Here is an 18,978-nt window from a genome sequence, read left to right as displayed (position 1 = left end):
TTGTTTTGGGGAATAAATGATAGATCATGGATTTTTAAAAGGTTTCAGTGATTTCATAGAAGTGATGTTCATAAATAATGTTTTAAATGGAATGCTTTGTTTTCTAGACTTCAAGAGCAAAACTTGTGTTTTAACACTGGGTCGTCTGTTCTCCTTCTTTACTGGTTATTTTGAATCTTGAAAACTGATTTTTAGTTGGTTCTCAAGGCATCCTTAATTTGGAACAAGTTACCATTTAATAAAATGGGCTCTTTATTTTACCTGATATATAGTATGGTTAAGACTTTATGAATAAAGAAATACTGACTTTTCTAGGTGCCTAATTGAGTGTCGGGATGAATATAAATATAATGTGGAGGCAGTGGAGTTGCTAATTCGCAATCATTTGGTCAATATGCAACAGTATGATCTTCACCTAGCTCAGGTATGGAAGGAATTAAACAGGAAGAGTGACCTCTGGTAGTTCGGAAGTGTGTTTGCTGTAAGTGCTGTCTTTCTTACATTGTGCTTTCTGTGTTGCCAGTCAATGGAGAATGGTTTAAACTACATGGCCGTGGCATTTGCTATGCAATTGGTAAAAATCCTGCTGGTGGATGAAAGGAGTGTTGCCCATGTTACTGAGGCAGATCTGTTTCACACCATTGAAACCCTCATGAGGATTAATGCTCACTCCAGAGGCAATGCTCCTGAAGGGTGAGAAGGAAATGCTTTGGGATTCTTGTGTATTCAGCAGTCTTTAAGAGCTTAAGAAATGACTGTATAGACTTAGTAACGTTACCTGTTATATAACTGCTTTACCTACCACATACGGTAAGCTTTGGTGAGGCCTAATATTGTCCCTTGAGATATGAAAGCTTAACTAGCTGCCAAGCCTTCTTGCTGTAGAGCAGTACATACAGCACTAGATTTGGTGTCAAGAGTCCTCTGTTTAAGGCCTGGCTCTGCTGCTTAAAATCTGATTTTAGGCAAGTCGACTTACCCTCCCTAAGCCTGTTTCTTGTATAAAATGGAAATAGTATCTTGAAGAACTGTTGAGAATTAAGATGAATAACACAAAGCATGGCACATAGTGGGCATGCAGTGAATAATTTTTTGACCACGAACATCAGCTCCATTTCATTGGGCATCGTTTTGTTGTCAAGAAGTGACTTAAGTCAGTCATTTGCATATTACGTCCTCATGAGTAAACAGATATGAAGAAACCGAGGATAGTTTTGTTTAAATATGGGAATGGTAAAATTATCATCATTCTTGTGGTCTCTTAAATAAACAAATTGTCCAACTGTATGTCTGTGAAATCACAGCCATGAATAGACTGATTTTCATTCTGGATTTATTGTACTAGATTGCCCCAGCTGATGGAAGTAGTGCGATCCAACTATGAAGCAATGATTGATCGTGCTCATGGAGGCCCTAACTTTATGATGCATTCTGGGATCTCTCAAGCCTCAGAGTATGATGATCCTCCAGGCCTGAGGGAGAAGGCAGAGTATCTTCTGAGGGAATGGGTGAATCTCTACCATTCAGCAGCAGCTGGTCGTGACAGTACCAAAGCTTTCTCTGCGTTTGTTGGACAGGTAGAGCTTTTGGAAAGAAAGGTGCTTTTTATTCAACATAAGTAGGGTGTGATGCCTCCAATATTAAAGCTCAGTATTATGTACCTGTGGTCAGTTACCTCCATACTCATGTAAACCAAAAATGTCACCACCATTACTCTGTTAAATTGATACTATTTATTTTCCCATCATTGGTCACTAAGCAGTAAAGTCAACATTTCCCATCCCCTTTAGTTCTTTTTGTCCGATTTCAGTTGTCACAGCTACAAAGTACAATGGGTCAGGTAATGAATAATGAAACTGCCAAATGTATATAGTAATTTTACCAGCTTGATAATCAGCAGTGATGGGATTACGGGCTAATCTGTACAGTTCTTATAATAGCCCATGTTTAAAAAGTAAAATAATGAGTACCCTGGTGGTCTAGTGGTTAGGATTTGGTGCTTTCACTGCAGTGGCCTGGGTTCAGTCCCTGGTAGAGGGAACTAAGAATCCTGCAAGCCCTAAGATACAGCCAAAAAAAAAAAAAATTTTTTTTTTTTTTAAATTTAAAAGTAAAATAAAACTCAAAACAAAAAAACCTTAAGTATTTAAATGGTGGAGATTTTTATTTTATTTTCTAAATTAAGTACCTTATCTACCTAAAATAGCTTATTTCTGCAGTTCGACCATTGTATTTCTTCAAACTGAGACCAAAGCTTAGGTGTGCCACCAAAAAAAGATGCAAATTAGATCTATTATCAGATAAATGACAATTGAATGTGGAAGAGCTGATTTGAATTTTAGAAGTTGTCAGGAATTGGATTTACTTTTCAAGATGACTAATTTCTTAGTAAATCATACTAAGTAAGTTTCTCCCTTAAAAGAATCGAGGGAATTATAAAAACATACCCTATTGAAAAGCTGTTACTGTATACTTACAGTTTAATTTCTGATTTGGATAGAGGAATTTCAAATCAATTGGTTTTTGTGGTCATTGATATTTCATGGGTATGGATGTGGCACCTGTCTCAGCTCTCTTGTTGGCTTATTTGCTCTTGTTCTCTCCATTTGAAAAAGATAATGTATTATACTTTTCTATTCTCTTTTGAATCCTTTTGAGAATTCCTTTTTTCCTTTTCTGCTCCTTCTTGATCATAGCAGTCCATCTTCATTTCTTCTCCCCCCCGCTTACTTTTTCAGATTTCATTGTACAAAAGTCCCTTTGCTGGCCTTCTGTTTTTCCTAGGGTATATTATTGTCAATTCAGCTGTGTTATTTATTGCTTATCAAGGGACATTTAAATTGTTTTAAAGTTTCCAAGATAATGGTCAAGTTTTCATTCTGGGCTTGGTTTCAGCACTGACCTCCTCCCTCTGCAGCCTTAACGCTTGTTACACTGTCTTTCTTTTTCTTCTTTCATACTAGCAAAGTAACTTCTCTGCTCCACTTCCAAATCATATGTCATAAAATTTGTATTTTATCCTTTCTTTTAAGTAAACTTGCCCTTTCTACTTTATCTTAATTTACATTAAAATAGCCAGGTATGATCTGTGAGCATTTTGCTTTGGTACTTACTTACTGTATAAATTATTATTTGATTTTCCTAGTGCAGCTAGTTGGAGTTTCAAGAACTTTGTTGTTATTGGTTAAGTCAGTTAGAAGAAATTATGTGAGAAACTAAAATATATGTAACTTAATCTCTTACTTGGGGGAAATACACATTGACCAGAAAGTCTTAATATGACTTAATGGTTTATTAACAGTTGGTTTAATTTGCATAATTAACTTTTGAAATTATTGGCTATGGACTGCTGTTAAAAATTGCCATGTTATTATCTCTCAACTCCCATCAAACTTAAAACTGAAGGAAATGTGTCATGGATCCTTAATGTAAAAGTCATTTTCATGACCCGCGCCCCCCCCCCCCCCCCCCCCGCCTTTTTTTTTTTCAAAGTAAGAATCAGAAATGTGACAATAGGGTTGAATGAAAGAATACTTCTTACATGAAAATTAAAATTTTATTCATGTGTATTATCTCATTGTGCCTTGTAATGTTTTTGTTCCCTTGGTAGATGCACCAGCAAGGAATCCTGAAGACTGATGACCTCATAACAAGGTTCTTTCGTCTGTGTACTGAAATGTGTGTTGAAATCAGTTACCGTGCTCAGGCAGAGCAGCAGCACAATCCTGCTGCTAATCCCACCATGATCCGAGCCAAGTGCTATCACAACCTGGATGCCTTTGTCCGACTCATTGCACTGCTAGTAAAGCACTCAGGGGAGGCCACCAACACTGTCACAAAGATTAATCTGCTGAATAAGGTCTGAAATCCTTTCTTGCCTTAGTCTTTGCACACTTGAAGTCTGTATCAGTGGCTCTTAACCCTACAGGGCCCTCAAAACATTTTGTAATATCCCCTTTTCTGTCCAGATATTAAATTCATAGATAATATGTAAATATAATCACCGAATTTTAGAGGAAGAGTATGGTGCCTTAACTGAAAGACACCCCTCCCCTAAAACAAAACAAAAACATATAACGTATTTTCAGTATGTTAATGTTTAGCAATGAGTACACTAGAAAGTATTAGGTAGTATGAGATTTGCCCCCATGTACAGAATCATTGTGAGTGAGATGGCTAGACATGTCCATTGATAAACAAAAATTGGTAACTCAAATACCATGAGTGACATTGCAGTTGTCTTGATTTTTCTGAAAAGGAACAAAGCAGAATTTCTGTTTGATTTATGCAGTGGAATTGCTGGAAATTTGAATGTTAAGATAGTGCAAAAATGAACTTAGAGCTTGGTCTCGGATAATTACAAATGGATTCACATACACCCCCCACTGTTCAGTGATAAAATCAAGTGGAATGCAGGATAGTTCTTAAGTATTTCTGCAACCTAATAGCATACCTGACCTTCCATCTACTAAATGCAAACAGAAGTATAAATCATTTGCCTCTTGTCACCTTTATGTCAGACCAGAAAAATTAGGTTGATTGTGTTAACATGATAAAATATGATGTGCCATGCTGATTTCTAGAGCTTTAGAAAAACTTGTGGAAAGTATATATGTCTAGCATACTTCCATATACAGGGGTATGGAGATTCAAAGAAACCATGCAAAATTCTGTAGGGCAAATCAAACCCCAATGCACGGTCCCTTTGGCTACCAGTATGTAATTTTATATTTCCTTTCATGTGGGGCATAACGATGCAAGGTAAAAAAGCATGGCTAGACAGTGGTAAATGAATTATCTTCGTGATTTACAAGCTCTATAATCTGTGTGCTCTATAGGTCCTTGGTATAGTAGTGGGAGTTCTCCTGCAGGATCATGATGTTCGGCAAAGTGAATTTCAGCAGCTTCCCTACCATCGAATTTTTATCATGCTGCTCTTGGAACTCAATGCACCTGAGCATGTATTGGAAACCATTAATTTCCAGACACTTACAGCTTTCTGGTGAGTATTGTTGAATATAATACTGTTAAGGATTTCCTGTTAAGGATTGCTGTTGTAGTGTAGTAAAATTTGAGAGGTAGAACTTTGTGGATTTGAGGCATGTTGATTCATAATGCAGCTTACATGTTGTCTACTTAATTATATTCTTTTTTTTTTTTAACCATATTTAAGCTTGTGCTTCTGACTAAGGTTTTCTTCTTTCAGCAACACATTCCACATCTTGAGGCCTACCAAAGCTCCTGGCTTTGTGTATGCTTGGCTTGAACTGATCTCCCATCGGATATTTATTGCAAGAATGCTGGCACATACGCCACAGCAGAAGGTGTGGCTGCAGTTTATCTCCTACAGATCACGACTGTAACTACCTGGGACTTATTAGCACTCTTAGTCATTCAGTAGTCATTGTACTTCTTTCAGGCTTAGTTGGGAGTTCTTATATTTAATGTGGAGTCAAGTCGTGGAGAAAGGCTCTAACAAGTACTTGACTGCCTCTGCCTGAAAGCCATTCCTCAATGATTAGGGTACTGCTTCTCCAAGTTGTTGTGAGTCTCCTTATGTCAATCTCTTAAGGGATTTTCAAAAAAAGTTGAAACCTTAGAGCACCTCTGTAGACAGCTATGTAAAACTCCGAGTAATGGAACTCAGAAACCTGCCAGTTTTACAGGTTCTCTAAATACTAAAGGCTCTCACATTCAGGGTTGAGGACCGCTCGTGTCTACTGTATCTGAAAAATTCAGATCAAATTTGAATAAAGAGTTTTTAGTCTTAACTGTGAATAAACAGCATGAGAAGTTTCTCTCCCATCTTGCAATTAAATGGCAAATGAGTACTCCAGGAAGTACCCTTGATTGACCCTTCAGATCAGGAGACTGTAATTATACTGTGTGCTTAGTAAAAAAGAAAGTGAAATAATCCTTAAACGGATTTCATTTTGTTTGACAAATAAGTGCATTCCAGGAGGAGGGAAAATATATTGAATAAAAACTACTTCAAAATGAACATAATTGTTATAATTGGGATATGGTGAGGAGGCCAAGTTTGGGTGAAAATAGAGGATTCATGTTGTAAACTGGATGAGGTTATTTGCCAGGAGTTGAGGAATTGGGAGTGGGAAAATAAATGATTGAGATCCAGGACTTAAAAGAAATTAAGAAAACAGACCCAAGTTTCTCAGTTGGCTACGTGTTTTGTGTTCTGTCTGAAAGTTCCTCCCTCTATTTAAAATGTTGCTACAGGCGCAAGGACCTATATATCCTGGAGTTTCTGGAGCCAGTTTGTTTCAAATATCATTTCCCATTATCTCCATAATTTTGCTTATTCCTTTCTTGGGCCAGTCAGTCTTTAAGAGAGGTGCTAATGTCCATATTCTCTAGCTATATGAAAAGATAATAAAGTCACAGTGTAGCTGCTTGGGCAACGTTTTTGGTGGCAGGATGACAGCTGACAGGATAATTATGACTCATACATTTCTTTCTTTCAGGGATGGCCTATGTATGCACAGCTACTGATTGATTTATTCAAATATTTAGCGCCTTTCCTTAGAAATGTGGAACTCACCAAACCTATGCAAATCCTCTACAAGGTAATTAATTTGGAGTTCTAAAATTAAAATAATTAAAACTTAACACTTAAAGCAGTTAAAAACAAACACTTCAGCTGGGAATATGAGGTCTAACGTTTGTTTTTATCATTAAGATATATATATATATATATATTTAATTTTGGCTGTGTTGGGTCTCCGTTGCTGCACGGGCTTTCCCTAGTTGTGTCAAGCAGGGGCTACTCTTCGTTGCGGTGCACGGGCTTCAGTAGTTGTGGCTTGTGGGCTGTAGAGCGCAGGCTCCATGGTTGTGGCGCATGGGCTTAGTTGATCTGCGGCATGTGGGATCTTCCCGGACCAGGGTTCAAACCCGGGTCCCCTGCATTGGCAGGCGGATTCTTAACCACTGCACCACCAGGGATGTCTCTATCATTAAGCTTTTAAAGTATAACATATATTCAGAAAAGTACAAAAATCAAACATATTTGCATAACCAGTACTTGATCATAAGGCATTCATACGTTCATATATGTGTATACCAGTTAACTCTTCCAGAAGCACATTAGAATTACTATTTCTTCCCATCCTTACCATACTTGAAATTGTTTTCCGTTTTAGTCATTTTGTCAGTTGTGGAGTAGGATCTCATTGTGGATTTAATTTGCGTTTCCTTCAGTTCTTAATGAGATTTTTGTGGCCATTTGGGTATCTTCCTTTCGTGATGTTCTTCTTCCAGCCTTGTGCTCATATTCCTATTGGATTATCTGGGTTTTTCTTATTTAACAGGGATTCTTTATGTATTCTGGATATAAGCCCTTTGTTGATGTATATTCAAACATCTACTCTTGTGGCTTGCCTTTTCACTCCTTTAAAAGTAATGTGTCTTTTGAGGGATAGAAGCTTTAAATTTAATGTAGTCAAAACTACTGTTGCTTTTTGTGTCTTGGGTAAGAAATCTTTGCCCATCTCAAATTGCATTCTGTTTTGCACGTGCCTGCTTCCTGTCCAAGAAGCCATTAATTCTGGCTTTTACATTTACACTTAAAAAGAAAACTTTTTTTTTTACTTCAAATTCGTAATAGTAAAAATGCTACTCCCATTTTCTTACTTAATGTAGAAACAGCCAATGTTTTTCTTGTTTTTAAAATATAGGGCACTTTAAGAGTGCTGCTGGTTCTTTTGCATGATTTCCCTGAGTTCCTTTGTGATTACCATTATGGATTCTGTGATGTGATCCCACCTAATTGTATCCAGCTAAGAAATCTGATCCTGAGTGCCTTTCCAAGAAACATGAGGCTCCCAGACCCATTCACTCCTAATCTGAAGGTAAAGTTCTAAACAGTTCAAGGAAAAGCAAGTTACATCTTAGTATTTTAGTCCTTTCTCTAGTAAGTGGGGTATTTGCTGTCCCCAGCACACACACCTACAAGTTGTTGGGTAAGGGTGCTCTTTGGGGGAAGCTGTCATGTTATTAAGCCTGATAAAGTATGATACTGCTGCTGAATATTGATTCACAGTATTCGTCTAGTTGCTGTTTTCAGTTTTGATATTAAATTTAGCTATATTTACAGAACCTCAACCTAGGTATTGGGCCAGTCCAGTCATTTGCTGGGTGGCCCCAGTGGCACAGAATTGCAGAATAGACACTTGTAATGTCATATTTCACAGGTGTTTTGGATTTGTGTACTTAAATTATCAGGAGAGAAGGGACTTTAAAAAATCATACCACCCTGACATGGCTATTGTAATTTTTATGTATTTTTAAAAATCTTTTCACATGCATTTTTTTTTAAAGTAGCAAGTACAGTGTCTTGTTCAGCTTGGGGCATCTTTTCAAAGACTAGGGCTCTTGGTGAGCAAAGAATCTCATTCTGTACTCTTGTTTTGAAATCGAATTCCAGGAAAAACACAATTAGTGGTATCAACTAGACTTCTCTACAAAAGGTACCTATCATGCCTTATTTTAAGAATGAGAAAATAGTATAGAATGAGAGATTACTATCATTTTGTATATGGGTACCTTTAATTAGAAAAATCTATTTCTTCTAATGAGTAATAAGACTTTGCTGTACAGCAGAAATTAACACAACATTGTGCTGTACTTCAATAAAAATTTCTTAAAATATTGATTACTCTTCAAGATGTAAAGTGTATAACTTTAGAAAAACGATCCAACTACTTTCTAGCATAGATACAGTTTGCTGTTAAGGCCTACAGATGCTTCTGATTATGATTCTTGTATTTGTTTGTGGCAGGTGGATATGTTGAGTGAAATTAACATTGCACCCCGGATTCTCACCAATTTTACTGGGGTGATGCCACCCCAGTTCAAAAAGGATTTGGATTCCTATCTTAAAACTCGATCACCTGTCACTTTTCTGTCTGATCTGCGGAGCAACCTACAGGTTAGTGGTTTGACTTAAACTCTTGGTTGTGTCTTTCACTTTGTACGCACAGTCCTATGCATGGTCTCTTGTAAGTTAGTCTTTTCAACCTGCTTTAAAGGTTTTAAAGCACATTGTCATTTTTAATGGTTGGATGAGATTAACTGGATTATACATTTTACCAGTGACAAGCTATATAGCCTTGGAAGAGGCAGCCAGGGAATTGACTGGTTTTCTGTAAGAAAAGATTGCTGATAATCATCCCCTACTCCAAGACTCTTCTAAGTAAATGGATTCTGGTTCAATTTGCTGTATACAAATTGATTGAGGCTGTATTATCTTTCCAGTCTTTCCATACCAAGAAACCACGTTTTTTCCCTCTCCAAATCTTTTTTATAAGTGAGATAGTGCAAATTTTGACTTTATAAACTTTATTTTTGTGCTGGTAACTGTCAAAGCTTTGGTTTCCCAAGGGAAATCCCATTTCTGTTGACACAACTACCCTTGTGCAAGTGTGTATTTGTTAAATAACCTCACAAATTCAAGATTTCTAAAATTTAAGTCACAGAGGATATTGGGAACAGTTCAGCTTTTCTATGAAAGGCATAAAAAGTGTTCTTAAAAATATTGGTGCCTAAATCTGATGCCTAAGTCCTCTGTGACAGTAAGTCAGGAGCTTTCTGTTTTGTTCATTTAGGTATCCAATGAGCCTGGTAATCGCTACAACCTCCAGCTCATTAATGCACTGGTGCTCTATGTAGGGACTCAGGCAATTGCACACATCCACAACAAGGGCAGCACACCTTCAATGAGCACGATCACCCACTCTGCTCACATGGACATCTTCCAGAACCTGGCTGTGGACTTGGACACTGAAGGTGAGTGAAGCCAGCTAGTTCTCAGAGTCAAGTTTTGTGCACATTTTGTCACAGTCTGGTCCCAAAAATACTTTAAGCCACAATAGAGAATGTTCTGTCAATATGGTTATGGGTCTGGCTGGTTATTTTATCTTGAATTCGATAGTATTTGCTCAATGTAGAAGACACAGCAAAGCGTAAAGGAAAAAAATCATCCAGAATCCTTACCACATCAGTTAATATTTCAGTATGTATGATTGTAGCATTTTTCTTTTTTAGTGTGAAAATAAACATGTTCTTTTTACTAGCCTCTCTTTAAAAATAGGCTCATGTTACTTTTTTTGTTAGCCTGCCTTTTACCAACATTTACTGACCTCTTTGCCAGGCAATATGTTAAATATTAAATGTGTAAAGATTAATGAATAGAACTTCCCCTACCTGCTCTGCAAAAAGTTCACAGTATAATCCTATTGTAGGTTTGCATCTTGCTTGGCTGAACTACCAATTTTGGTGTTCTGTATGGTAGGTGGTGGCCAACGATACAGTGCTGCTCAGCCTAACACGCATACACTTCAGGAGGATGCCTACTTTTTTTTAACTTCACTATGGATTTTTGAGAGGCTAATTTTGAGTATATACTACTTGCCTATTTGTAGGAGGGGGTTTGAGGCAGCTTAAAATCAAGATTTAACACAAATGAATACCATTACGTCCAGAACCCAACAAAAAAAGTGGATAGCCTTTAAGTGTTAAAGCTCACTGTGATGGCCTTACAAACCTCAGTAATATCAAGCAGAGGGAGACAACCAAATCCAATTAATACTTATTCCAATAAAGTTTAAACTAGCATTTCTCCAAGTATAGTCTGGGAACCCTTAGTGGATTATCCCCAAGACCCTTATAGAAGGATTGTGAGGGACTTCCCTGGTGGTCCAGTGGGTAAGACTCCACGTTTCCAATGCAGGGGGCTCTGGTTTGATCCTGGGCTGGGGAACTAGATATCCTGCATGCATGCAGCAACTAAGGCCCAGTGCAGCCAAAATAAATATATAATAAATATTTTTTAAAAAAGAAGAAGGGCTGTGGGGTTAAAACTATTTTAATAATAAAAAGACATTTGCTTTTTTTCACACTCATGTTGTCACAAGTGTACAGTGTTTCCAGAGGCCACATGAAATAACCATACTGGAACAGATTGAACATAAGGGCAGAAATGAGAATCCAGCAGAATGTGAAACAGTGACACTCTTCTCTAAGTTTCTCGGGGGGAAATACTTAAATTTTTTATTAACAGGTTATATTAATATGCAGTAGGTCTCTTATTTTTAAATAGACTAATTATTTTAACTACAATTTTTTTAATGTGAAAAATAGTGAAATAAAACCCATAGAAATGAACTCTGGGGCCCTGAGCACCGCTGGTTGAAACCAAAGGATAATTTGAGAACCTATATCAGAAATGCAAATCCATCCAGTCAGAATGTGATTTGTCTTCTCACATTGGCCTTTCAGAGCAAATTGTCGCTAAGCTGGGTTTTCTTAATATCTAGGTCGGTATCTCTTCTTGAATGCAATTGCAAATCAGCTGCGGTACCCAAATAGCCACACTCACTACTTCAGCTGCACCATGCTCTACCTTTTTGCAGAAGCCAACACTGAAGCTATCCAAGAACAGATCACAAGGTAAGAGAGAGGTCTGTTTTTCAGAGGGTTCTAAATGGAGTCTCTTCCCCTTTATTATGAATTCTGAGTGTTTTTTTCCCTATGCATTCCATGTTCACTGAGCATCTTAAATGTGAACGAAATGGGCATGGTTCTGCCCTCCTGATAATTAGTCTGATGGATGCAAAAAAAATCACAAGTAGAGAATTATTAATCACTGCTGAAACAAAAAGTTTTCGACAAAAGGCACAGCATTTTGATAGATCAGGAGTTTTTCTCAGGTGGTGGGGTCAGCATATTTGACCAGTCCTGAAACACCCAGGCCTTTTAAAGGCCATGTTAAAGAACTTAGACTTGTCATTACCTCTGGGTTGGAAGGTTTTAAGCAGGAGAAATAACAGGATCATACGTGTGTTTTACTAACAATAGTTAGGAATCTATTGCAGATTGCTTGGACTATGTACAGCATTGGAGATCAGGAAATGGGTACATCCTAGTGAGAGAGATATACACAAACTTAAAAATCTGGACCAGACTTGTTAAACTTGCCCCTTCACCTAATAGTAGTTTCTGAGCATTAGTATTCCTTAGGTTTATATACTAAAAATTAACCAGTGTTTTATTATTAGATGTTTAGACGGTAAAAGTCCTATTTTGTGGACTATATAAAGCTTTAGTGAACTTCCTCGAACTTAAATCTTTATTCTTGTGCTTTATTACATCCTTAGGGTAAATTTAGAAGTAAAATCGGTTAGATCAGGGGATGTGAAGAATTATAACCACCCAATTTACATATGTACTACTAGTAGTAAAATTCTTATTTCCTATTTACTTTCATTGAGTATGTATTCTTTAAGCGATTATCTTCTCTGTGTCATGTAATCTATTATCTATCCTTTACCTTAACTTAGTCTCGTAGGCTCAGTAATGGGAAGAGGAGGGATTCAAACCCACGTTATGTAATTCTAGAATCCATTTAACCATTCTATAGAAAAGACTTAATCCACCTGCCTTTTGTAAAGCTAACAATTTTTGCATGTAGTGTAATAATCAGGGAAAAAGTGTTAGGAAAAAAGACAAATGGAGAAGTGGTCATGAATTTGTATGTTTCTCTGTGCATTGACTAACTTTTTCTTCCCTTCTCCAGGGTTCTTTTGGAACGGTTGATTGTAAATAGGCCACATCCTTGGGGTCTTCTTATTACCTTCATTGAGCTGATTAAAAATCCAGCGTTTAAGTTCTGGAACCACGAGTTTGTACACTGTGCCCCAGAAATTGAAAAGTGAGTTAAAAGTCATTTTTAAATTGTTACATTCTTAAGACAGAAGAATGAGAATCATTTGATGGCTTCAGCTTGGGTGGGTGATTAAGAAGGCCACAGTAACCAAAATGAGATGCAAGGTTTTAGTCAGGCCTGAAGTTTTCTCACAAACTTGTTAACTGTCTCCATTCTTCAGGTTATTCCAGTCTGTCGCACAGTGCTGCATGGGACAAAAGCAGGCTCAGCAAGTAATGGAAGGGACAGGTGCCAGTTAGATGGAACCACATCTCTGTTGTAAATTTGTCAGCCTGGAGGTCCCACTGTACCAAGTTCATAAACTGGCTGAAGATCCTTTCAGCTTTTCCTGACTTTGCCGGCCCTTTGGTCTCGGGTATCTGCCCCAATTACTGTTTGGGCCAGCTTCCTGTCTACTTGGACACGTTCCAAATTTAAATGCATTTTTTTGACTCCTGGCCAACATTTAGAAGATGCTGTGAATATCATTTTGAACTTGTGTAAATATATGAAAGAGAAAACCTTTGTCTGGAACTTCTTGGGTTTGTGCAAAATGTGTCCAAGGCAAGTAGATAAACTGGTGGTACCTACTTCCCAGCTTATAAATTCAAGAGGCTGCTGATGCCATGCACTTGTTGGGGGGATGGGGGGTGGGCATAGCTCCATGTCATCTGACATTCCTGGTGTCCCAAAGAATAGCAGGAAAGCCAGTTTAAATACTGTGTGACTTATTTTTTTAAAATACGGATGGGGACCTTGAAAATCACACAGTTGTTTAAAAATGTGGATGTGTAGAATTTGGTATGCCAGGAAACATGGGAAGAGTTCACAATTGAGATCCCGTGGATTTTTATTTTGCCTCTTCCCCAAATCTAAAGCTGGCTGTTGGCAGAGCATCATTTTCTCTTTTCTGCTGGAGAACACATCCCCTTGGTCCCCTTGGGCCCCGTGAGACACTTCTTTTTATAAAGGGAAGCCAAACCAGGCCTAAAGTTCCCCCATCTCTCTCCTGATAACTTGTAAACTGTGCGGAAAGGAACCAAATATTATGAATTGCCCTTCCCCATTATCCCAATGAATGGCCATACAGACTAAGCTGAACAACAACGAAGTCAAAAGGACCAATACAGCCCCTTTTGTAAGGATTTTGAATGTTTTGTAAATGTATTGGTCCATGTGTTGTATTTTGTAGCCTTCCTAGTTCCTGGGCTTTAGCTTCCCTACTTCTTGTATGTGTATGCATACTGTAGTCGAACATTAAAGTCATGACACACACACGAGTCCACTGTGCCTTTCTCAGTAGCGGCCAGTGCTGGTGGTGAGGAGGAAAGTGGACCACGCAGCCTTCCCGTTGGGGCCACCGGGGAACACCAACTTTTGCTGAATGGTAGGTTTTCCCACTACCAATCTGGCATCTTTAAACAAGGAAGTGATTTTTGTGTAGTGTTGTTTGCCTTTTCCTTTCCAACAGTGAAAAATTATTGGAGCAGGTTTCTATGATTAAACAGTTTCAAAATGCCCATTTAAAAACATCCTTTACCCTCATGGTGTTTCAACATTAACATCTTTATTGGAGTATAATTGCTTTACAACGTTAGATATAATTTTTAAAAGAAAAAGAGTAGGTATATATTTAAAACTTACCTAATATATACCTTACCTTTCATGACTGTCAAGTTTTATGGCCAGAGAGGACAAAAAGGTTCAAGATTAAATAGAAATCTTACATGGGGACTTGAATGTCATTGGTGTCTTAAAGGTGAGTTGTGCCATCTAGGCTGCTTAAGGAATTTAAACAATTGCTCAGAGTTCTAGTGACACAGCTTATTAAATCCTCCAACAGGAAACAGTTGTTAACTAAGGGAAAGTGACTTGTTCAAAATAGACCTGGATTTGAACCAGGTCTACTTTCAAAGTCCATGTTATTAAATGCCAGACTTATCACATTTCTGCTAACTTTGGATCAAGCTGAGAACCAAACAGCTATAAAATTTATTAGTGTTCATAACAATAAGCAGCAGTTCCCACATCTACTGTTCCCAAATCCTTCAGCATGTCACTCTTACCTTGCAATTCATCCTAGACAACAGTTTTGCTACTTTTCCTTTTGGTATTTAGTATGAAATGCAAAACAAAAGGTCCAAATGATCCTTCTTTTCAAGCATCAATGTGTACCAGCTTAGCAGAAAGTTCTTCTCCTGGACAATTCCTTCAGGAAAAAGGGAACCTGCTAGTTAGTCAGTTCCAACAATTGGTGTAAGATCATCTTCTGACCATAACGAACCTGTAAGGCTTGCTGTTCCCTCCAGCTGAGTGTGGCGTAGACCTCCTTACTACTGAGTAAATCTTGCTCAGTTTTTAAGTCTGTGGCATAGGTTTGCAGGGTCAATAAAACACTGTCCCGAAGAAGCTGTCTCCATGATGCTTTGAGTTTGGGGATATTTGTGATTGTCAGGCTGTCCTCTTCCCTTTTATCATCTCCCCATCCATCCTGGTCTTTAAATTCTCTGAACTCCTCAGCAGGCATGCACAGTACCTAGAAGCAACCATGGGGCCCTTTACTTGCATATTTCCAAAATTGATTTAGAGAAGCCAACCTGTCCTGACAGCATTTAAGTGTCCTCTCCATCCATGCCACCTTTCCTCACACGTAGATCTAAATACTTATTTTGAGCATTTACCTTGAGTGTCATGGCCAGTTCCTCTTCTGTCAGCACTTCTTCCCGCCCAATCACAAAGGCTCCCTCTTCCCCTACCATCTCCAGTTTGCATAAGAAATCCCAGCGTTCATACAGTAGGAGCCTTTCAGCTTCAACTTTTGTTCCTGTAGACAGAAGGTACTGCTGTGAAAGTCAGTATACCCAAGACCTCATTTCTCTTTAGTCTACACAAAGGGAACAACTACTATTGGCAGAGCACCTGGGGCAGGGATGGAGACATACACCAGTGTCCAAGGTTTAATCACTCACCCTGTAACGCTGCTTCACGAACCGTCACCATCTGAATGTCAGCCGTGTCATCCGTGTTGTCAGGATACGGTTCAGTAAAGCCATACATGTGAATCAACTGCCAGTTAGCCATTTGCCCATAAGTGTTGAAAATCTCATGGCCTTTAGGAATGGGCTGAGTGGCCACCATCCGAAGACAATTCTGGGGTGGAAGGGAGAAGCTGGGGCCAGGCCCTTCCCAGGCCAGCCTCATTAAGATTACTTCCCTCCTAGGGTACAGTTTCCTCCAGCAGGTATAGTTTCAGTGATGGTGGGACTGACACTATACCTACCAACATTCTACCTTTAGTTCTTGTTAAGATCCTGTACTGTAGAATAAAAGTGGTGAGACTTAAAAGGTCAAAGGTCATCCCCATGGTTTAGTACATAATCTTTGCTCAGTCATCTCACAAACACTTAAAAAGTTGCTAGCTGGCTTCCCTGGTGGCGCAGTGGTTGAGAGTCTGCCTACCGATGCAGGGGACACGGGTTCCGTGCCCTGGTCTGGGAGGATCCCGCGTGCCACGGAGCGGCTGGGCCCGTGAGCCATGGCCGCTGAGCCTGCGCGTATGGAGCCTGTGCTCCGCGGCGGGAGAGGCCACAGCAGTGAGAGGCCCGCGTACCGCGAAAAAGAAAAAAAAAAAAAAGTTGCTAGCTTTGGAGACTTCTCTGGTGGTCCAGTGATTAAGAATCCGTCTTCCAATGCAGGGGACGCAGGTTCAATCCCTGGTGAGGGAACTAAGATCCCACATGCCATGGGGCAACAAAGCCCACACACCACAACTAGAGAGAAGCCTGTGCACAGCAACAAAGAGCCCGCGTGACACAACTAAGACCCGACACAGCCCCCCAAAAAAGTTGCTAGCTTTACAGAAATGAAGAATTAGGCACTTCCCTTGCAGTCCAGTGGTTAAGACTGATGGGGCCCAGGTTCAATCCCTGGGCAGGGGGAACTGGGCTCTGTGCAGTGTGGCAAAAACAAAACCCAAAAAACCAAGATCAAAGTAGGAACAGCAAATGGACACAAGCTTTTATAAAAGTAATAGCCAGGGACTTCCCTGGTGGCACAGTGGTTAAGAATCTGCCTGCCAATGCAGGGGACACGGGTTCGATCCCTGGTCCAGGAAGATCCTACATGCCACGGAGCAACTAAGCCCGTGCACCACAACTACTGAGCCCGTGTGCCTAGAGCCCGTCTTCCGCAATGAGACACCCACACACCACAACGAACAGTAGCCTCCCGCATGCTGCAACTAGAGAAAGCCTGCATGCAGCAACAGACCCAACACAGACAAAAATAAACTTATTTTAAACAGCCATTTCCTAATTTTTAATCCCATAAACTTAGATCTTTTTTTTGCAACTTTCCACTTAGCAAATAGAATTGATACAAACACAGCCTTGGTATCATCTTAAACCGGTCTTACGAACATCCCCTCTAGTGAAAAGTATTGACACTATGGCTGTTCCAGATTGCTGTCCACAGGGGCCAGAAACAATCTTGGCTCACTAGCACTGCACAGAACAACCAACCTATAGAACCAAGTCAGTGAGGGTGCAAGGTTTATCAGAGGATTAACCCCAGCTTTCTTGTGAGGTTTTGAGATGTTTTCAGTTCAGGTGATTTCAGTGGAAGACGCAAAGTACACAGAGGAGGAGATAATTCCACCTACACATTTTTAGTATGAGGAGAATGGAGTGTTTAGCTCAACTGCCAGGCCAGCATAAATAACACACCGGTTTGAATCACATGCCCAATCATCCAAGCACATAAGAAAAAGAACTGGGACAGATCCACTCACTGGAGAGTATTCTAGATTGGCATTGTGATTGGCTAAGTGGTTTAGTACGTCTGCAGCAGGCACCATCAAAGGGGAGTTTGGCTCCTTTTCATCATCCTCTTCCTCCAGTGGTTCCTGAAAGCTGCCACAGAGAGAACTTTGCTAAAGCCCAGTGCAGGGTGAGAGACGAGTGGGGTTCACTGTTCTTTCCCTTCTAGTCCCTCAATAGAGTTCTTAAAAAAAAGGGTCCTTTTTAAGGCTCCGCTCACTGACCTGTAGGCCATCACAAGAGCTACGAGCTGGCGGTAGAGTTCCAGAGAGCGAACCCTGGGGCTGAAAAGATCGGGGTGGGCTTCCATGAAGGGCAGCACGATGGAATAATACTCGCTGCGGATGCTGGCCAAATCCTTCTCCACAGCCTCGGGTACGCCGGTGCCCTGCAGCAATCGCCGGCGCTCCTCCTCTGGCCTGCAGTGACACCCCCACCCAAGTTCTTCACACCACCTACCGGGACTAGCGCTTAGAACCCGTGTCCCAAGGGCAGGGTGGTTCGAGCCAGGCTACCTACGGTGCTGCCCCTCCTACGGCTCTCACCAGAACATGGGGTGCTCCAAGCGGCCCAGCTCGGGCCACAGCGCAAAGTAGGGGCTCCAGGGCGAGGCCGGGGCCTGCAGCTCGTGCAGCAGCGCCAGCAGCAGCGGCACCCATCCCGACTGGCTCTGCAGCGCGCCTCGCTCTGAGGGAGACGAAGAGGTTAGGGCCCCGGCCGGCCCCGCAGGCCCGCCTCGGCGTCCCACCCCCGCCGGCGTAACCACCTCGCTCCAGCAGGCCGCTGATTGAGCAGGTGTGCTGCGACAGGAGTGCGGCCCGCGGCACCGCGAACAGCAGCTCCCCGGGCTGCACGCTCTCCCGGGCCACCATGCCGTAGCCGGCCACCGTGCCCTGCCGGCTCACCGCCACCTGAGCAGGGAGAGCGGCCGGTCAGAGCTAGACCGCGCCCGCTTCCCCGCCGCGCCCGCTTCCCCGCCGCGCCCGCCTCCATCCACCCCGCCCCCCACTCACCTTGGGACTCAGCTCCAGTCCTACCCGCCGGCACCAGCTCAGGAAGCTGGCCACCGGGGCCGGGTCCTCGCTGCCCGCAAGCCCTGCCACCTGAGATAAGCAAGCGCAGTGGCGTTGCCCCGCCCGGAAGAGCTCGCTGGGGGCGGAGAAGACGGCGGCGCGCGCGCGCGCGGAGGAAGGGCCGGGGTTGGGGGAGGGGATGTGGAGTGCGGCAAATGACCCGCGGCAGGCCGCGCAGCCTCGTGCGGGACGGCGCTGCGGACGGGGAAGCGGCGAGGCGCGGCGGAGAGGGGTGCTCCTGCGTCTGCCGCCACAACTCACCCGCCGGCGCTTCGCCTGGGTCGCCATGGTCCAAGGGCGCGCAGCCCCGCGACTCCGCAGCCCAGCGCAGGCGCTTCCGGCGTCCTGGGGCAGGACTCTCAGGGGC

General features: G+C 41.4%; 2 protein-coding genes across 3 annotated transcripts in view; one reads left to right on the top strand and one right to left on the bottom strand.

Moving 5' to 3' along the window:
* Positions 1-13,242, top strand: part of CNOT1 (CCR4-NOT transcription complex subunit 1) — a 99,861-nt gene extending 86,619 nt beyond the window's left edge. For both annotated transcript variants that reach the window (XM_065898882.1, XM_065898883.1), the window contains 13 exons: positions 316-424; positions 524-693; positions 1,346-1,577; positions 3,611-3,859; positions 4,839-5,002; positions 5,207-5,324; positions 6,483-6,584; positions 7,695-7,868; positions 8,798-8,947; positions 9,624-9,804; positions 11,334-11,466; positions 12,593-12,727; positions 12,903-13,242. In XM_065898882.1, the coding sequence (XP_065754954.1) occupies positions 316-424; positions 524-693; positions 1,346-1,577; positions 3,611-3,859; positions 4,839-5,002; positions 5,207-5,324; positions 6,483-6,584; positions 7,695-7,868; positions 8,798-8,947; positions 9,624-9,804; positions 11,334-11,466; positions 12,593-12,727; positions 12,903-12,981 (1,996 nt within the window). In that variant the 3' untranslated portion in view covers positions 12,982-13,242. The remainder of the gene's footprint in view (positions 1-315; positions 425-523; positions 694-1,345; positions 1,578-3,610; positions 3,860-4,838; positions 5,003-5,206; positions 5,325-6,482; positions 6,585-7,694; positions 7,869-8,797; positions 8,948-9,623; positions 9,805-11,333; positions 11,467-12,592; positions 12,728-12,902) is intronic.
* A 1,709-nt stretch (positions 13,243-14,951) lies between these two features.
* SETD6 (SET domain containing 6, protein lysine methyltransferase) lies at positions 14,952-18,899 on the bottom strand. The gene is made up of 9 exons (XM_065899179.1): positions 18,873-18,899; positions 18,552-18,641; positions 18,305-18,449; positions 18,084-18,225; positions 17,763-17,957; positions 17,511-17,631; positions 15,691-15,871; positions 15,403-15,545; positions 14,952-15,257 (listed from the first exon to the last, which is right to left on the bottom strand). Exons 1-9 carry the CDS (start codon positions 18,897-18,899, stop codon positions 14,952-14,954), a joined length of 1,350 nt encoding a protein of 449 aa, XP_065755251.1.
* Positions 18,900-18,978: the final 79 nt, after the last annotated feature.

This window comes from Phocoena phocoena, chromosome 20, assembly GCF_963924675.1.
Source record: "Phocoena phocoena chromosome 20, mPhoPho1.1, whole genome shotgun sequence".
NCBI classification, from domain to species: Eukaryota; Metazoa; Chordata; class Mammalia; order Artiodactyla; family Phocoenidae; genus Phocoena; species Phocoena phocoena.
The sequence above is the reverse complement of the archived record's forward strand: the minus strand, read 5'-3'. Positions and strand labels throughout refer to the sequence as shown.

Bases quoted from the DNA above. Each gene is read 5' to 3' on its own strand.
- SETD6 (XM_065899179.1), bottom strand. From the start codon at position 18,899: ATGGCGACCCAGGCGAAGCGCCGGCGG. The intron at 18,450-18,551 runs GTGAGTGGGGGG...CTCCCTGCTCAG, and splicing joins GACTGGAGCTGAGTCCCAAG to GTGGCGGTGAGCCGGCAGGG. The intron at 15,546-15,690 runs GTGAGTGATTAA...TTCTGTCTACAG, and splicing joins TCGTGAAGCAGCGTTACAGG to GAACAAAAGTTGAAGCTGAA.